Source organism: Myotis brandtii, unplaced genomic scaffold (genome assembly GCF_000412655.1).
Source record: "Myotis brandtii unplaced genomic scaffold, ASM41265v1 scaffold667, whole genome shotgun sequence".
NCBI lineage: Eukaryota > Metazoa > Chordata > Mammalia > Chiroptera > Vespertilionidae > Myotis > Myotis brandtii.
Window position 1 is genome coordinate 1,682,851 of NW_005370593.1, and position 18,712 is coordinate 1,701,562.

The 18,712-nt window shown below is 34.5% G+C and overlaps 1 protein-coding gene across 8 annotated transcripts in view; it reads left to right on the plus strand.

The window, feature by feature from the left end:
* Nucleotides 1-18,712, plus strand: part of HEATR5A (HEAT repeat containing 5A) — a 97,858-nt gene that overhangs the window by 49,244 nt on the left and 29,902 nt on the right. For 7 of the 8 annotated variants that reach the window (XM_014528978.1, XM_014528980.1, XM_005880985.2 and 4 more), the window contains 8 exons: nucleotides 2,315-2,420; nucleotides 3,545-3,735; nucleotides 4,601-4,757; nucleotides 8,360-8,549; nucleotides 9,681-9,850; nucleotides 12,305-12,331; nucleotides 14,949-15,087; nucleotides 17,476-17,655. In XM_014528978.1, the coding sequence (XP_014384464.1) occupies nucleotides 2,315-2,420; nucleotides 3,545-3,735; nucleotides 4,601-4,757; nucleotides 8,360-8,549; nucleotides 9,681-9,850; nucleotides 12,305-12,331; nucleotides 14,949-15,087; nucleotides 17,476-17,655 (1,160 nt within the window). The remainder of the gene's footprint in view (nucleotides 1-2,314; nucleotides 2,421-3,544; nucleotides 3,736-4,600; nucleotides 4,758-8,359; nucleotides 8,550-9,680; nucleotides 9,851-12,304; nucleotides 12,332-14,948; nucleotides 15,088-17,475; nucleotides 17,656-18,712) is intronic. The other variant, XM_005880986.2, reaches the window with a different exon arrangement.

Below are 18,712 nucleotides of genomic sequence, written 5' to 3' on the forward strand. Positions count from 1 at the left end.
AACTACAGTGGATGAAACGGGGTGGCCTTGTGGATAAGTGATTTAAATTAAGCATGTTCTTAAATGGCTCTACTCTTTTTAGTAAATTCAAGGTAAAACGTAAAAAAGAAAAGAATACAGTTCTTACAAACTTTTCTTTTTTTTTAAACGATTTTATTATCACTTATCCTCCCTTCTGAAATTAAAATGGCTAATACTAATTTCAACTTTATTTGTGTTCTTATTGTATATGGGAAGTCACAAATATTGATTAATAATAGCATCTATTTTGTTTAATTATAAATTAATACATACTCATAGAAGAAGATTTAGAAAATATAAAACAATAAAATGTAAATTTAAAAGTTCGACTCATAACCTGGTCGGGTGGCTTAGTTGGTTGGAATGTCATCCTGTGCACCAAAGAGGTTGCAGCTTCGATTCCCTACCAGGGCACATAACTAGGTTGTGGGTTGGTCTGGGCACGTATGGGAGGCAACCAATTGATGTGTCTCTCACAGTTGTGTTTCTCTCTCTCTCACGCTCTTTTCCTCTCTCTACCTCCCTTCCACTTTCTGTAAAATCAATGGAAAAATATTCTCGGGTGAGGATTAACAAAAAAACTTCCAGAATGTCAACATATTTTATACAGAAAAGAAATATTATTGATCTTATGCAAATGTTGTGGTTACTTTTAATATATTTTTTGCACCTAATTGCAAAGAATGAATTAGTTCATTAACTTGATGATTGTTCCACTTCCAACTGCACATTGCAATCATTTGAACAACTTTCTAAAGTGTAGATTCTGATTTAATAGTATGGTGTTCATACTATGTTAGGCATTGAAACTTATAAATAAAAACATCTGATTCAGATGTGCCGCCAAGGTTAAGAACCACTGCTATAAATGCTTATAAAATACTGTAGATTGTGAGTTGATGGAGAGAGAGGAAAAGCATATAGTTCTCAGTATTAAAAATGTTCACCATTATACACCCTCCCTGAAAGAATAAAGTAAATCAGTATTTTCAAATCTGTGTCTGCTGTTTACTCAGTTAACTATGTATTTTTGTTTCAGCTATACTCAAAACTTTGTTTCTGATTTCGTTACAAACAAAATAATTACATGTTTTAACTTATGCCACTTAGAAATACCAATTCAGTGTTACTGAATGCTGTTATCTGCATCAGTTCCTCAAAAAATTTAAAAAACTACTTTATGACCCAGCAATTCCACTTCTGGTTATTTATCTGAAGAAATCCAAAACACTAATTTGAAAAGATATATGCACCCCTGTGTTCATCACATAGTATTCCATATGATGTGGAATCTAAAAAACAAGTAGAACAGAAACAGATTCATAGATACAGAGAACATTTTGACCGTTGCTAGATGGGAAGGGGTTGGGAATGGGGGGAATGGGTAGGAAAGGTAAAAGGAGAATTAAAAAGTACAAATTGGCAGTTACAGACTAGTCATAGAGTTGTCAAGTACAGTATAGCATAGAGAATATAGTCAACGTAGGCAATAACTATGTATGGTACCAGGTGGGTACTAGACTTACCATTTCATAAGTTATATAATGTTTAACCACTATGCTGTATACCTCTGAAATGAATGCAATATTGAATGTCAACTGTAATTGAAAAAAAAAATTTATAAAGGAAAAAAAGTCATCTTCCTGAAAATTCAGAATGTTTTTTTGTTGTTGATGTTATTTTTTGTTTTGTTTTGTGTTGTTTTTGAAATCTCTGTTAGGATTTGGGATCAAAAGATGGGGAAAAACTTGGGGGCTGTCAGTCCTGGATACAGTCAGGAGAAAATGGGAAAAGCATGAGTTAATGTTGTGTTGTATATAATATGATCCCAAGTACCTTTTTAAAGTGTAGTTGAGAAGCATTAAATGTAGAAGACATGAGTTGGTGCTACCTTTAAAATGAAGCAATGTGTTTGAATCCAATTAAGTTCTGTTATTAAAAACAAAAATTGATGCAGATAATTTCTGAGCTATCCTTCGTTTAGAAAATAATTGCTGAAATAGCTGGATTTTCCCAGGTAAATCTTTATTAAGTGATACATCCATTTGTTGTTATTGTTGTTTTCCACAAAATAATGCTTCTCCCCCACTATAGAATGACACCTAATTAAATATTTTTGCATTGGTTATGATATATTTTCTTTTCCAAAAATGCTTTGGTGTGTTCAACATTTTAGTAGTACCAACAAAACGAATTAGCAGTAGATATTTATTACTGTCCATTGACTTACTTTATCTTGATTAACAATACTGTCTTTTCTGTTTGCTTTTAAATATTTTGTTTCTGATTTTAGGCTTCTTACATTGGAACAGCTTTTGGACAGTATAAAGCACACAAAAGGAGCTCGTCAACAAGTAGTTCAGTTACATGTTATTTCCTCAGTTTCCAGTTTCTTAAAGGTAATTATATTTTTAAAAAATTCATGTTTGCTTTATTTTATTTTTTTTTAAGGTAGGATCAACTAAGTAGATTGGAGGAAGGTATTGTTAAAGGGCTATCATTGTTTTTCCCCCCTAATTTTTCTTAACCTCCTGATGAAAATGTTTTGTGATTTACAATTTCCCTTTTACTTTTTCTCCACATATAACTTGTTAGTCAGATAACCTTGTACTGGAGCCATGCCTTACTCTACTGAGCCTAATAGCCTAGCCAGTGGTCAGCAAACTGCGGCTCGTGAGCCACGTGCGGCTCTTTGGCCCCTTGAGTGTGGCTCTTCCACAAAATACCAACTTCTGCACATGGGCCACAAAGTTTCAATTGCACTGTACGTGCGCACCCGCACGTGATATTTTGTGGAAAAGCCACACTCAAGGGGCCAAAGAGCCGCATATGGCTCGCAAGCCGTGGTTTGCCGACCACTGGCCTAGACCAGGGATTGGCAGACTATGGCATATGTTCCAAATCTGGCTCGTTGTTAACATTTATAACTTATTGTTTCTAAATAAAATGTAATAGGTTTCATTAGTTATATATTTTATGGAAAATCCCTTTTAATAGTCTTCTGAACATATGTACAGTGGGGCCTTGACTTACGAGTTTAATTCGTTACGTGACGGAGCTCGTAACTCAAATTACTCGTATGTCAAATCAGAAAGTGAACAAGTGAGACATGTGATGCTGGGCTGATGTTGTGGCGTTCACTGTGACGTTCGCTGCGCCAACTAGCAGTGGGGTATCTGAAGCTGGAACCTGAATTTTAGCTCGCAACTCAAAGCAAAAAATCGGCCGAGAGACGGCTCGTATCTCGAAAAACTCGTTAGTCGGGACACTCGTAAGTCAAGGCCCCACTGTATATACTACAGTGATAATTGGTCACCACATTGTTTGTCTGGATGTTTAAAATTCTAAAGAACTTTGTCACAAAAATCAAATTATGTTTGTATGTTCAGTGGAGTTTTTATGTTCTGATTTTTTTTTAAGTAGTAATCCAAGTATGAACACATTTGGTTAACCAGAACATATGTTCCAAATTAGGTAAAATTCACTGCAGTTGTAAGTTTGGGTTGTTATTTTCATATTTCAGTATGTGGCTGGCTCCAAGGGAAGTTTGGGTCCAGAAGAAATGAGAAGACCTGCCCTAGCATTAGTAACAGGAGCCTTAGAAAGTCCCAACCCCCTCGTGAGATGTGCAGCTGCAGAGGCATGGGCTAGGTTAGCCCAAGTGGTTGATGATGGACCTTTTACTGCTTCATTAGCTCAAGTTAGCTTTGACAAGTAAGTGAATTTCTCATTTAATATTCCTAGGCTAGGTGTCAAAGCTGGGTATAGAAGGTTGTTAATACTGCCCTGCCTATTTAAAGGATGTTAAGGTAAATGAGATAATAAATAAGAAAGTGATAAAAAATAAAATAACTACAAATAAAAGTTTATGGTTAGATTGGTAATATATGTAGATACATAAAGTTACTTTTAGTAGTGGTGGTAGAAGTGCAGGCAGCACTTTGACCTTCTAGTCTGCTGAATATGTGTCTGATTTGGTTTAAGAGTCTAGAGTCAGATTACTAATTTGGTTCAAATCCCAACTCTTCCATTTAATAGTTGTCTACTTTGTAAGAGTTACTTTGGCTATCCTATTTGAATTCCTCATATGCAAAAAGGAATTGATAATAGTATGGATCTCAAGGTTGTTGGGAGGATTAGAGAACTAAATGTAAAGCACTTAAATTAGTGTAAAATACATAGAAGATTCCTCATATATTAACTTATCCTATTACATTTAATTTTAAATACAAAGTTCTTGAGTTGAATTCTCTCTGTGGAATTAAAGTATCTCAGCAATGTTTTTGAAATGTAATTTAATAAAGTAATAATGTCCTCCATATAAATTTAGTGTGTGTGTATCTCTGAAAGACATTGAAATTGCTTTTACTTAAATTATAATAATGTGAAGATATTTTTATTTAAAATGTTTTTCTTTGCAAGATACCTATCTGGTTATTTCAGAAATTTTTTATCATTTAACAGTAAAAACATTTCGGAATTTTAGAACTATTCATACAAAAAGTTTTGTGTAGGTGACAGTATCATGCAGTAGTTTTGCTTCAGTGATTATCATATATTTTTATTTCCATAATTACAGACTGAAATCAGCAAGGGACGTGGTTACCAGAACAGGGCATTCATTGGCTTTGGGATCCCTCCATAGGTATTTAGGAGGAATAAGTTCTCAACATTTGAATTCTTGTGTAGGAATCCTATATACTTTGTCTCAGGACAGTACTTCTCCTGATGTGCAGGTAAGAACTCCATGTGATATCCTCCTTGAAATTCATGATTTGCAAATTATGTTTTTATTGATCATTAGTAATTTGTAAATAATTCCCCTCTCACAGTAAATATTTTTTTAATATATTTTTATTGATTTCAGAGAGGAAGGGAGAGGGAGAGAGAGATCGAAACATAAATGCTTTTGCACGCTCCATACTGGAGATTGAGCCCACAACCCAGGCATGTGCCCTTGACCAGAATCAAACCCGGGACCCTTCAGTCCACAGACTGACGCTATATCCACTGAGCCAAACCAGCTAGGGCCCTCTCATAGTAAATATTAAAGCCATTTAACCATGATGGATTTTTAAAATTTAATTCTTTTTTTCACACTCAGTGTCTAAAGTCAAGTTCAGTATCTTTTTCTGAGAATTAATCTGTCTGCCATCTTAATATCTATTATTTTGGAGAGCTTAATAGGTAACAAACATTGTATTATATTCTTCTAAACATATTAATATATTTTTTCTTCACAGTAGTCTAGGGTGTATATTCTCATTATACAGAAAGAAAATTGAGGCTTACAGAAACTAAGTAACTCAGGTTAAGAAAACAAGTCATGGACTCCAAATCCATGTTCTTAACCACTTTATCATGTTGTTTGTTGTACATAGCTTACCCAATTCTGTTGAAATCATCATTTTCCTGATATTTTAATCAAATCTTGAATGATTATTACTCTTCTTGCTCTTTTGCTCCCCTTATCTTGGTTTCCTGTGTCTTTTTTTTTATTATTGATTTGAGGGGGGAGAGGGGGAAGAAGGGAAAGAGAAACATTGACTTGTTGTTCCATCTATTGATACGTCATTGGTTGCCTCCTGTATGCGCCCTGACCAGGAATCAAACCTGCAACCTTGGCACATCTGGATGACGCTCCAACCAACTGAGCAATCCAGCCAAGGCTCCTGTGTGCCTTTATTTACTACTAGAGGCCTAGTGCATGGATTTGTGCACTGGTGGGGTCCCTCAGCTTGGCCTGCGGGGATCAGGCCGAAACTGGCTCTCTGACATCCCCCAAGGGGTCCAGATTGTGAGAGGGCACAGACCAGACCAAGGAGCCTAGTATGCATATAAGATCTTTGGTTGATCTCTTCCAGCCCTCCCCCCCTGCCCCCATCCCTCTGAGATTCATCAGTCTGTTCCATGTTTCCATGCCTGTGGATTCCGCTCCTGCGCTGAGCATCTGCCCCCTGGGGGTCAATGTGCGTCATAGCTACCGGTCAGCCGGTCACTTAGGCTTTTATATATATAGATAGTAGCCTCCTACCTGGTCATTTTACTTTTAGGTTCTTTTCAACTCTCCCTAGATATGAAGCCAAATTTGTTTTCCTGAAAGTCTTTCATCTTGCCACTTCCCTACTGAAAAGCTGCAAAACTGCTTATTGCTTCTTAGGTCAACTTCTCACTCAGGTTTCATCAGCTGACCCAGGAATCTTCTCTCTCCTTACCCAAGTACTGGTATTCTCCTATAGATGATCTACCTACTTTTATCCCACACATGTCATTCTCTTATCTGCACTTCTGTTTTTCCTGTTGCTCTTCTCCTTATTCCTATCTGACAATCCAAAAATTTTAGTATTTTAAGATCCAGTTTAACTACCTTCTTGTTAAACTTCATATCCCTCAGCCACAATAAGCTTTCATTCTTGGAATTACTATACTAATAGTCTCACCACATCATCTAGTACTTGATTAAGTTGAGGTGTTCCATTCTTTTAACCCTTCTTTTAGTACAGTACTTTTTTTTTTTTTAATATATTTTATTGATTTTTTACAGAGAGGAAGGGAGAGGGATAGAGGGTTAGAAACATCGATGAGAGAGAAACATCGATCAGCTGCCTCCTGCACACCCCCCACTGGGGACGTGCCCGCAACCAAGGTACATGCCCTTGACCGGAATCGAACCCGGGACCCTTCAGTCCGCAGGCCGACGCTCTATCCACTGAGCCAAACCGGTTTCGGCTACTACAGTACTTTTTGCTTCTATTTATTATATTCCTCTTCTTGTTCAAGAAGCCTGTTCTGAATGTACATACTTTTATATTGAATACTTTTTGTTGATTAACTTAAGTGCTTCTTTACATGGCTTCCAGTGTCATCAAATCTGACTCTTCTTGATTGCAGCTCTCTCTCACTTAACAGAATTTCATTTTATAGCATTTACTAGTAAAGTACTATGCACTTTTTTATGCATCCATTGATAAAAGCAGTAAAATTTTCTAAGTTGGTTTCCTGAAGGAAGAACTTTTTATATACTTCTTATTTTGGAAAATTCAAACATACATAAAAGTAGAGAGTATTCTATAAGGAATCTATTATACCCATTATCCAACTTCAGTGGTTATCGGTATATGGCCAGACTTGTTTCATTTAAACCAGAGTTGGCAAGTTTATTCTATAAAGGGTCAAATAGTAAACTATTTAGTCATATGGTCTCTGTCACTATTCAATTCTGCCATTGTAGCAGGAAAGCAGCCATAAATAATATATAAATGAATGAGCATAATTGTTTCTTTTTCTTTTTTAATGTGTGTGTGTGTGTTGTTTTTTTCAGAGAGGAAGGGAATGGGAGAGAGAGAGATAGAAACACCAATGATGAGAGATAATCATTGATTGGCTGCCTCCTGCATGCCCCCCACTAGGGATTGAGCCCACAACCCAGGCATGTGCCCTTGACCAGAATCGAACCTGGGACCCTTCAGTTCACAGGCCGACGCTCTTTCCACTGAGCCAAACCAGCTAGGGCCATAATTGTGTTTCAATAAAACTTCATGTATAAAAACAGGTGGCAGACCAGATTTGGCTTGAGGGCATTTTATTTGGCTGTTTTTTTAATATATAAGTATATATTTTTATGTATTTACAAATATATTTATCTTATAAATATATTTATAAATGTGCACCTGTCATAGTGTTCATCTCTGTGAATCAAGTCTCAAACTGAATACAGTGTGTCCAATCCTAGATTACTAAACAGAACATTATCAGTACCCCAAACACTGTCCTCGTGTTCTTTTCTAGTTACTACCTGTCCTACCAAGGATAACCATTATCCTAATTTGCAACAGCACATGTTAGTTTTGCCTGCTTTTATATATTTTATATCAGTGGAGTCATATGGTATGTACTTTTTCATGTCTGGCTTTCTTCAACATTGTTTTTGGGAGATTTGTTCATATTATGACATGTAGTTGTGGATTTTGTTGAATCTTTTAAAAACTTGAATTTTCATTCTCTATATAGATTAAACAATAAAAATTTTCAACAAAATAGATTTAGCGCAAGCTGTTAGCTAAAGAATCAAACATCTTAGAATTCTTAGTGGTGAGATATATCTAAATATACCATTCTAAATTAGATGATTGTCTCTCAGCTGTTTTTTACTGGGTATTTAAAGAAAGATTTTCTTTAACTTTTAAAATTCTTCATTTCTCTTTCCAAGTTAGAAGTAGCGTACAAATACTTTACTTTGCCATTACTTTATCACTTGCTTCAACGAAAGAATAGTTCATTATTTTGTATGTTTCTTAATGCTGCTGTAACATTTAAATTTTTTTTTCTGTCTTCACAGACCTGGGCCCTACACTCTCTGTCATTGATCATCGATTCTGCAGGCCCACTCTATTATCTGCATGTGGAACCTACCCTTTCTCTTATTATAATGTTGTTGTTAAATGTGCCTCCTACTCATGCTGAAGTTCACCAAAGTCTCGGTCGTTGTTTGAATGCCCTTATTACTACATTAGGTCCAGAGCTACAAGGTATGCATGGCTGTTTTGGGGATGTTTTACATGAAAAATACACATATAAAAATTAGTTTAGTTTCTATGACTGACTCAAATACTTGTCATTGAAGTGAAGTTTAACAGAATGTTATATTCAGATATATTGGCAGAATGTTGAGAGTACTCTTGGGAAAACTTTGAATCCTGGATGATGGCATGATAGAAAAATAACATAGAAACTATGATACTTACTTTAAGCTCTACCACTACTTAATTGGGTGACCTTGGGGAAATTCTTACATCTCTGGGCTTTGGTTTTCTTCTTTATCAAACGAAGAGAAAGTTGAAAAGCCTTTGTTATTGGCACATAGTAGGTGCTCAGTATTCTATCTTGCTAAATAAATGCCATTCAGTCTGATTATCTTACCTTGAAAAGAAAAGGAGTACATATTTAGAAAGATTTGATATGTCCTAAAAATGCTTCTCTTAACAACTAAAATGACAGACATGAAGTAGAGTATTTTAAAGAACTCTTGATCTCTTTTAAGAAATAAATGACTGCGCCCTAACTGGTTTGGCTCGGTGGATAGAGCATTGGCCTGCGGACTGAAGGGTCCCAGGTTCGATTCCGGTCAAAGGCATGTACCTTGGTTGTGGACACATCCCCAGTAGGAGGTGTGCAGGAGGCAGCTGATAGATGTTTCTCTCTCATCGATGTTTCTAACTCTCTATCCCTCTCCCTTCCTCTCTGTAAAAAATTCAATAAAATTTTTTTTTTAAAAAAAAAAGAAAGAAAGAAAAGAAATGACTGCATTTGAAAACTCAGATATTCTGATCTGTTCAAATGCACAATATATGATGTTAATATAGATGAAAGCAACGTTCAACTAATACAAGTAGGGCTAAGTTTATTAGCAATTTCTAATTCCACTTTTCATGAATATTTGGTGTAATCTACAGACAGTCTTAGGTGTTTTTTTACCTAATGATTTGTGTTGCCAAAAACCTTTCAGACTAAGAATAACTAATAATCATCTAAAAATCTTTAAAATGAATTATTCCTGCTTTTGTAGAAGAAATCTACTTCACAAATTCCCTAATTTAAAATTGGAAAAAGAGTAATGATTTTATAGGCCAATTATTAAAAACTTTCTGCTTTCATTTTAGGTAACAGTACTTCAGTTTCTACCTTAAGGACGTCCTGTCTGTTGGGTTGTGCAGTGATGCAAGATAACCCGGACTGCCTTGTTCAAGCGCAGGCCATCTCTTGCCTTCAGCAGCTTCATATGTTTGCTCCACGACATGTCAACTTGTCTAGCCTGGTCAGCTGCCTCTGTGTGAGTATAAAATTATAAATGAGTTTTTTAGTTTCTTTTATTGGAAACTTAGATTTGTTTTAATTATTCTCTACATCGTGTACAATAGCAATTTTCTCTTAGTTCTAGTCCTTTTGGGGAAAGTGATGTGCCAATTTTTATATAATCACATCTTAAATCTCATATGGACTTGTTTTTCTCCCATTAATGTTGAACTTAATGTTTTGAATATTTATTTATTAAGCAATAAGCATATATTGTGTGGCATAAATATCCCAGGTACTATATAAATACTATAGGACATGGAAAATTTTGTGCTAACATTTTTTTCCTCTCCTTCTTTTTCTATTCCAAATTATTACATACAAAGTTCTTTCCATCCCAGATGGGCACATAACATTTTTCCTTCATATACTAGCAGCATATGCATTGATGTCTTGGTTCTACTAATGTGTCTGATGAATATAGAAGGTGCTTCATAATCTCAGTGGTTTTAAGATTTACCTTGAACACCATCAGTTTCTGTCTGGACTTGCCTCAAAAGTTGTTACATTTGGAATGAAAACTTTTTCTGCCCCTGCAGTGTTCATAGCACACTCCCATTAGTAACATGACAGCTGAGAATTATTACTTTATGTAGACAGACCTTTCATTTTCAAGCTTGAGGCAAAATATGCAGCATTTCAGACTTTAAAGAACCTCAGACATTGTTAAAACCAGTGTTCTCAATAAAAAGATAAACTGAGGTCCAAAAATTCAAATAATTTGACTAGGCTCTCAGTCTAGGATCCAGATTCCTGAACTTCTTGTCCAGTCCTCATTTCATTATTTCAGACTGAGTTTGTGATTAATAGCTCCTAGCTCTGCCACCTCAGCGTTAGGCGGCTTTAGGGACACCCTGTAACCTCTTCCAGCCTCAGCTCCCTTGTCTGTAAAACACAATTACACAAGATGCCGCCTATAAAAGTGCATGTCTCATGCACCTAATAACCAATTATTAAGTAGCAGTTGTTTTTATTTTCTTAGTATATACCTTAAACATAGATTATGTTATCTTCATACTGATTTTGATCATCATAACTATGTAAGACTCTTAAAAAGAGGATATGACTGACTTTTCTAGAGGAAACTTTGGTTCCTGTCTGGAACCAAACATGTGTTAGAGAAAATAGCAGTTAGTGGAACTTCTCAACGACTTTCCCCAGGAATATTGCTTTTATATTTAGAGAACCATTGCCAAAGCCAATTATTGAAAAATATCCACTGTTTTATTAGTACAAGTTGGTCCGACTTTCATTCTCCATTCAAATATAATGATACTGCCATTTTTTTTCTTTTTAAATTGTAGTAGGAAATTTCCACTAGTAGCCTTTTTAATCTTCTTTAACTTTACCTGAATTCATTTATTAAATAAAGTTCAAACTTATCAAACTCATTATTCTTTTACTAGACAAGAAAGGTTACGTACATATAAAGAAGATAGAGATTATTATCAGATTTTCCTTGTGGATACATTCAGAGCAATTGAGAAAATCAGAAGTAACAATTACAAATCTTATTCGTGTTAGTCATAATATTTAAGCTGTAAAATGATGTTTTTCTTATACAGAAATCATATTAAAAAATTGCTGTCACTATAGTATGTTAATTTTGTGTCTTAATATTTTTATTCTAAATTTATTAGGTTGAATTTAGTATTATGTTTTAGAATATTCCCTGTAGTAAGGAAATTGCTTTTGCTTTCCTGTTTTAACAACTTTATGATCAGATTTTCTTTTCTACAAAGAATTTAAATATTTAGCATGAAGTGTTTTCATATTAATTGAAACTCCCTGAATATTCAGAATACCTTTCATCATTAAGAAAAAATCTTATGGGGGAAAAAGGAAACATATGTAATATTTTTAACAATAAAGATTTTTTTTAAAAAACCTTAGTGTAAAGGACTTTATTCTAACTGCATGCTGTTTAACTTCTATTCTGAACTTAACCTTAGCTACATTAGCAATTCTGAGTACTCTCAGTTTTAAAATTTGGCTTCCAAGGGTAAAAAAAATCTATAATTAACTTGTGATGAGATAAACCTTTAACTCTGCCCCTTGCCAGACACCTGTTCATATGAGTGCAATCCAGATCACCCCTGTCACACTCATGTCTACTTGGTCTGGTTTTGTTACTGCAGCTTAATGAGAGATCTGAAAAAAACACCTAATTACACAAATGTACATTTTTTATTATTTTATATTTTATTTCTGCATCTTGAATTGACTATTTTTAAGATCTTAGCTCAATTCATGTTGTAAGTGGGAAAATGAAGTATTTATGGCATATTTTTAAAGCTGAAGCTAAACCAGTTTTAATGATAGAGCTCTATCAACATATGTATTTTAATTCTTAGCTGACTGTTGTCAAAGTCATCCTAGCATTTATCTTTTGGTTTTGTCTTTGACTGGTCTGTCATTTGTTTTTGTGCAGGAGATCTTGTTGGATAATTCTGTGTTGGTAGGTCCCTGACCCTCGATTCCTAACTTTTTTGAGGTTTGCAGTGCTGTTTCTTTGTCATTTTTTTGGTTGTAGATGTTTATGTTTTTGTTTTCCTCTGCATCTCTGTTTAAGCTAACCATTAATGCAAAATCCAGTATGTGTAGCATGTTACATGATGTTTATTTAATACCAGTGTAAAAAATTCCTCCCTAACCTTCTCCAGCTGGTATATTCATTCCTTGCACTTAATTTTGCATCATTTTGATTTTATGTATTCATTTCAAAAAAGAATTATAATTACAGTTTGATTTAATTTCTGTATTTTGCCTGTTTGGTCTGTTTGCCTTAACTCACTCTATTACTCTTCCCATTATAAATGCTGGAGAATGACATGGAGATACTAAGCATCCCATTTTGCTTTGTGTGGCAGCCTTCAATCTTTTTTTTTCTACCAAACAAATAAAGAGTACTTTTAAGCATGCTTTTTCTAAAAAATTATTTGACCAGCCTGAATAATGCTGCATCTGCCTTGTATTACATGCTTGTAAAACTCCAATTAAAATAACTAGTAGCTTCATTAACTTTTCTTTAAAATTGTCTTGTAGAGTGCTTTTCTGGCATTGTTATTAAATATAGCCATAATTTTGGGCATGAACAAACTTAATGTTTTTACATTTTAACTTCTCTGTTATTCTTTGTACTAGTTTTTAACAACAGAGTTCTTAAACATGACTGGAATGACATTACCTTGGATTTTGTGAATAACATTCCTGTCTTTCCACTTTTGAGTTCATATATGGCTTGAGGATATAATAGAATATATTTATAAAGCAGTTCCTGTCCATACGTTTCCCTGATGATATATTTACAAACTTTTTCGGTCTTTTGTCTTCTGATAAAATTAGGATTTAGCTTTCTTTGCATGTTTCTTCTTATATATCAAAAAGCCAGCTTCCAACACCTACTCTTTTACTCAGAATTACTCTGCCATTTTCAGTAAACTTACCTACTTCAGGCCTTTTTTCCCATACACACCAGATCTAAAGATCACTATAAGAATTATGCCAGTATTTCTCAAATTTTACTTGGAAAGTTACTATTATAAGACACATGTATTCATTGTCTTAAACCATACCAAACTGGTCTTTACTGTCATATTTAAAACAATAAATTTCAAAAAATCAACACTTTATTCTACTTATGAAATCACTGAGTAAGGATTTGTATCCAGAAACCTTTGTTTTTGTTTTTTTTTACTTTCTCATTTAAGGCATCACCAGTCATATAATTTACCATATTGTTTACACAACCTATTGAGATTAGCATGTTTAAACACTTCTAAGTAAAATGAATATGTATTGGGTCTGTCATTCTGAGCAGAAATATTCTATATCTTTAAGATATATACATACCTATGTACATATATGTAGATCCATATACAAGTAGATATACATATATATACGTTTTGCTATCCATTATATTTATCTCTAGAGAGCATTTTGGTGAATATGTTTTCTGAGTAAAACTCTTTCTGCCTTTATTTGAAAATGCATTCACTTACCCTGAATAAAATACTATTGATAGAGACTTGCATTAATAATAACTAACCTTCACCTGGCCGGTGGTGCTCAGTGGTTGAGCATCATCCCCTGTACCACCAGGAGGTTGCTGGTTCAATTCCCAGTCTGGGCACATGCCTAGTTTGTTGGCTCGATCCCCAGCAGGAGGCAGCCAATCCATGTTAATGTTTCTCATGGATGTTTCTATCTCTCCCTCTCCCCTCCTCTCTTTCTAAAATCAATAAAAACATTAAAATAATAATAATAACTAATATTTATTGAGTATTTACTATTTGCCAGGTCTTGTGCTAAGCACTTCTGCATGTTTCTTTGTGTTAACTTCACAACATCCTTGTGAGATGGGGATAGTGTTATCTCCATTTTACAAATGAGGAAATTAAGGAACAGAGAGGTTAAATAACTTGCCCAAGGTCATACAGCTAGTAAGAGGTGGACCTAGGATTCAAACTGAGACAGTTTGACTCCAGAGTCTCCATTTTAACCAGTATACTATATTGCTTATATAGATTTGTGTAAATTTTACTTAGAGAATAATAAAAAATTATAGTTGCATGAGCACAAATGTATAAACTGCCAGTAATTTATTTCTCAATTATATTTTTTATCTCAAAACTATTTTTGCTAATATAAATGTTACGTCTTCTAACATTGTCAAGAGGCTTCGGCTTGGATTTGTTTATGAATATTGCATAATCAAGTACATGTATTACTCCTTAAGTTATTTATAAGTTATATAATAAAAAATACATACTAGAGGGGGGTAAGAGATCAACCAAAGGACTTGTATGCATGCATATTAGCATAACCAATGGACACGGACACTGGGGTGGTGGGGGCTGGTCCTGGGAGGTGGGAGTGGCCGGGGAGGGGTCAATTGGGGGAAAAGGAGACAAAATACACTGGAATATTTGAATGTCTGTGTATTTCATTAAGAAGTTGCATCCAGCCCACTGATGGGCTGGACAGAATGAGGAGGGGTCCAGTGAATATCTATTAGACTTACTGAGTGCTAGCAAGAATTTCGGCTCTTTCAGTTCCCAAATGGTATTTTCCAGGTGAACCTTTGCAGTCCCTATTTGTTACTGAGAAGAGCAGTACTGGCTTGTTTACGTCAGCTTGTGCAGAGAGAGGCAGCTGAAGTTTCAGAACATGCTGTTACACTTGCTAAGGATAGCAGAGAAGAGTTGACTCCAGGTAATTCTTTTTATCAACATTATCTCCAGCTCAAATGACCGTTTTAATCTTAAATCTTACGTGTAAACATGAGTTTTTAAAACAAAGTTTGAAAGTGAATATATAATGTCTTAAACCTACTACAAGAGACAATTGCTCACAAGATTATCATTCCAACCAGTGATGTTACTGGTTTAGAACAGTTGTTCTCAAACTTAGGCCCCCAAGCCAGCAACATCCACTTCACCTGGGAACTTGTCAGAAATGCAGACTATTGGTCCCATCCCATATCTGCTAAAGCAAAAATCTGGGAATAGGCCCAGCAATCTGTTTTTGGTGTTTTTATAATCCCTGTGTTAATGTATACTGAAGTTTGAGAGCCATTGGGTTTAGAGCAAGTTTTTTCACAGTAGTCCATTGAAATTGGATTTAGCCCTTAAGTAATTTATTATATGTGCCTTTCTTCCCCAAAAATCTCATTTAATAAAATTCACCTTAGATGAATCTGCTTCAAATGAAAGGATTTTTAGGCCTCTTCTATATTTGAGAAATGAATGAAAGGATTTCTTAGCCAGTAAGATTTATTTTAAGTGTATATCCTTGTATTTTAAAATTAAGTAACCCAAACACACATATAAATTCAAACATCCTACAAAAATAGTAATGCTATCATACGTGTGTGTATGTGTGTGTGTGTGTGTGTGTGTGTGTGTGTGTGTGTATAGTTTCCAAAGTGCTGTCACACTTTTAGGTTTAGGTTTCAGACCTAACAAAGCTTTCCAATATCTAAAGCTCTCAAAACTGTAATGTGTTTTACTCTAATGCTGTGCTTTTTAAATAACAGTTTTATTATTTAAACTTTTGCTCTGGCTTGAGTTCATCAACATTGCTGAACTAGTATGCTAGTAGTCATCAGACAGGTTGCACAACTCATTTGAAAACTGTTCTGTAATTACTTAACCTTAATAAAAAATATGTTAATCTCATAACTATGTGAGATATTCTCCCCAAGTGACCTTTGGTTTATATTCACCATTGAAATTATCTACATCTGTTGCTTTAGGCTTTGATTGTGTCCATATGCTGGTACATGTTCCTAGAATTACTAGAGGCCCAATGCACAAAAGAGTAGGCCTTCCTTCCCCCGGCTGCCAGCACCGGCACCCGGAAGCCGGGCTTCCCTCCTCCGGCCGCCCACAGGCACCTGGGACCTGGGCTGGCTTCCCTCCAGCCCCAGCTTCATCAGGAAGGACATCCAGAAGACGTCTGGTCTAATTAGCATATTACCCTTTTATTATTATAGATTGAATTGGCTATGCAAGTAAAATTATAGTAAATAATTCATATCTAATTCCTTTTTTAAGTTTTCAAACTCATTGGAAATGTTTAAAGAAACGTACATTGAACACATAGATTCGCCTTCTTAGTAACTTTATGACACTCATATCTTTTTCTCTCTTTCCATACATACAGATATATAAACCTTTTGCCAAACCATCTCAAAGCAGGTTGCAAACATCATGACTGTTTGCACCCCTAAATCAAGCACCCCTATAACAGTGATTTTAGTAACATCATAGAATATATACTTCTGACACAAATTTCCCCAGTTATTAAAAAAAAAGTCTTTTATGACTCATTCCTACACCCATCAACCCCACCCAAATTTAGGATGCAGTCATGACTCACACATTGCATTGGTTATTCTGTCTCTTTAGACCCCTAATTGGAAACATTCCTACCACTTCCTTCCGAACTTTAAAAAATCATTCCTCTTTTAAAATAGTCTAATAGTGGAAAAAACTTTAGAAAATAAATGCTTTCATAAATGCTAGGTGAGTTAAATCTTTAAGAGAAAATGTGTTCTTTTAGCATTTCCAGAATTATAGGAAATAGATGCTAGATCAAGGTTTATAGTTCTCCTTGAGGTGCTTTATTACTGAGAATATTGTATAGTAATTTATATTAATTTAGTAGTGTTCTTTAGTTCCTCAATGGCTTAGTTGTAGTAATTACACACTGTTCTTTATACAGTAGGTATTTTGTGTCTGAGTTTTACTCTGATGTTAATAAATTAAAACCTTTTCCTTACCAGAATAAGGAAAGCTTAATTAAGTATTGAATGTTAATTGGGTTAAATGTTTATCTAATTTAAGGAAAACATATTAATAACTCTCAATAGAGACTTGTCTTTCAATAACATTGCACAAAAAAATAACTTATTAGTACCGTGAATAACACCAAACTAACTGAATTAAAATAGACCTCAGTAGGTTAAGGCACAGTATTTGGACTAGTTCTTTAAAATATACTAGGACATAATATTTTAATAACTACTGAATGTGTGTGCTTCTCATATGGCAGTTTTGTTTTCTGTATTACTTAGATCATCGATTTTCTTCTTATCAGATGCTAACATCAGAGAAGTGGGCCTTGAAGGGGCATTACTGACCTTACTAGACAAAGAGACAGATCAGAGATTGTGCCATGATATCAAAGAGACTTTAAATCATATGCTCACATCTATGGCAGTGGACAAACTTTCCTTTTGGTTAAAGCTTTGTAAAGATGTACTTGCTGCATCAGCAGGTAAGTACTAGCGACTACCAATTGAAATAATAAAATTGAAAGTAAAAATGTTATATAGAGTTGTTTGCCAGTGATGATTTATCAATCTTGTCTGAATAATTAGATTATAATGTTTGTGGCTTTCTTCAAATGAAGAGTCTAGTGCTAGTGTTTAAGTCTAACACGTAATAAGCCTGCTTTTTTGTTGTTGTTGTCTTATATGACTTTCCTGTGTGAAACAAACTGAAACGTAGAGTCCTTATTTATGCTATAAAAATGATGAACTAACCTATAATAGTCCCATCATTTGTTTTCATACATGCAATAAATATTTGAGGAATTGCCTTGAGTCAACATAATAGAAAATTCATCAACGGTTATGACAATTTGAGCAAGCCAGTTTCTCCATTCTTAATAATGTTAGTTTCAAATAGTGTTTGAAATTAGTGTTATTTTCCAGTGTCTTTGCTAGTATAAGATAATTGTGAGAAAGTGTATTAGAATCTTTAAATTTTTATATCCTTTGAGTAAGAAATCCTCTCTCTAAAATCAATAAAAACATATTTTAAAAAAGAAAATTAGAGAAAGAAGATAGAAACCAATTCTGTTCTAGGTATTGTGCATATTTTATCTGATTTAACCATTTAATCATCCTATGCATAGGCAATATTATTCCATTTTACACAGAGAAATCAAGTCTTGGAAAGGTTAAGTAATTGCCCAAAGACACACAGAGATGGATTCAAACCTTAGCTTGCAGTATTTTAAAACCCAACTTCTTACTATATTTCAGTAACTCTCAACTCAGTTACTCAAATCTTATAATTTAATGTAGCTCTGATCTCTACAATTATGTGAAAGGGAGAAAGATACCATGAAGTCCTGGGATTTTTATTTATTTTTACATTCTTCACTGTCTACCTCGATTCTTAATGATCCTCTTCTCTTCCAGTGATTAAGACCTGCTCTTTCAATCATTATTTTCCACATTTCCTTTAATACTCTCTTCTATCTACTACTTAAGAACTTACAAGGACTTCTTTCCTTTAAAAGAAAATGTGTATGTGCATAGACAAAC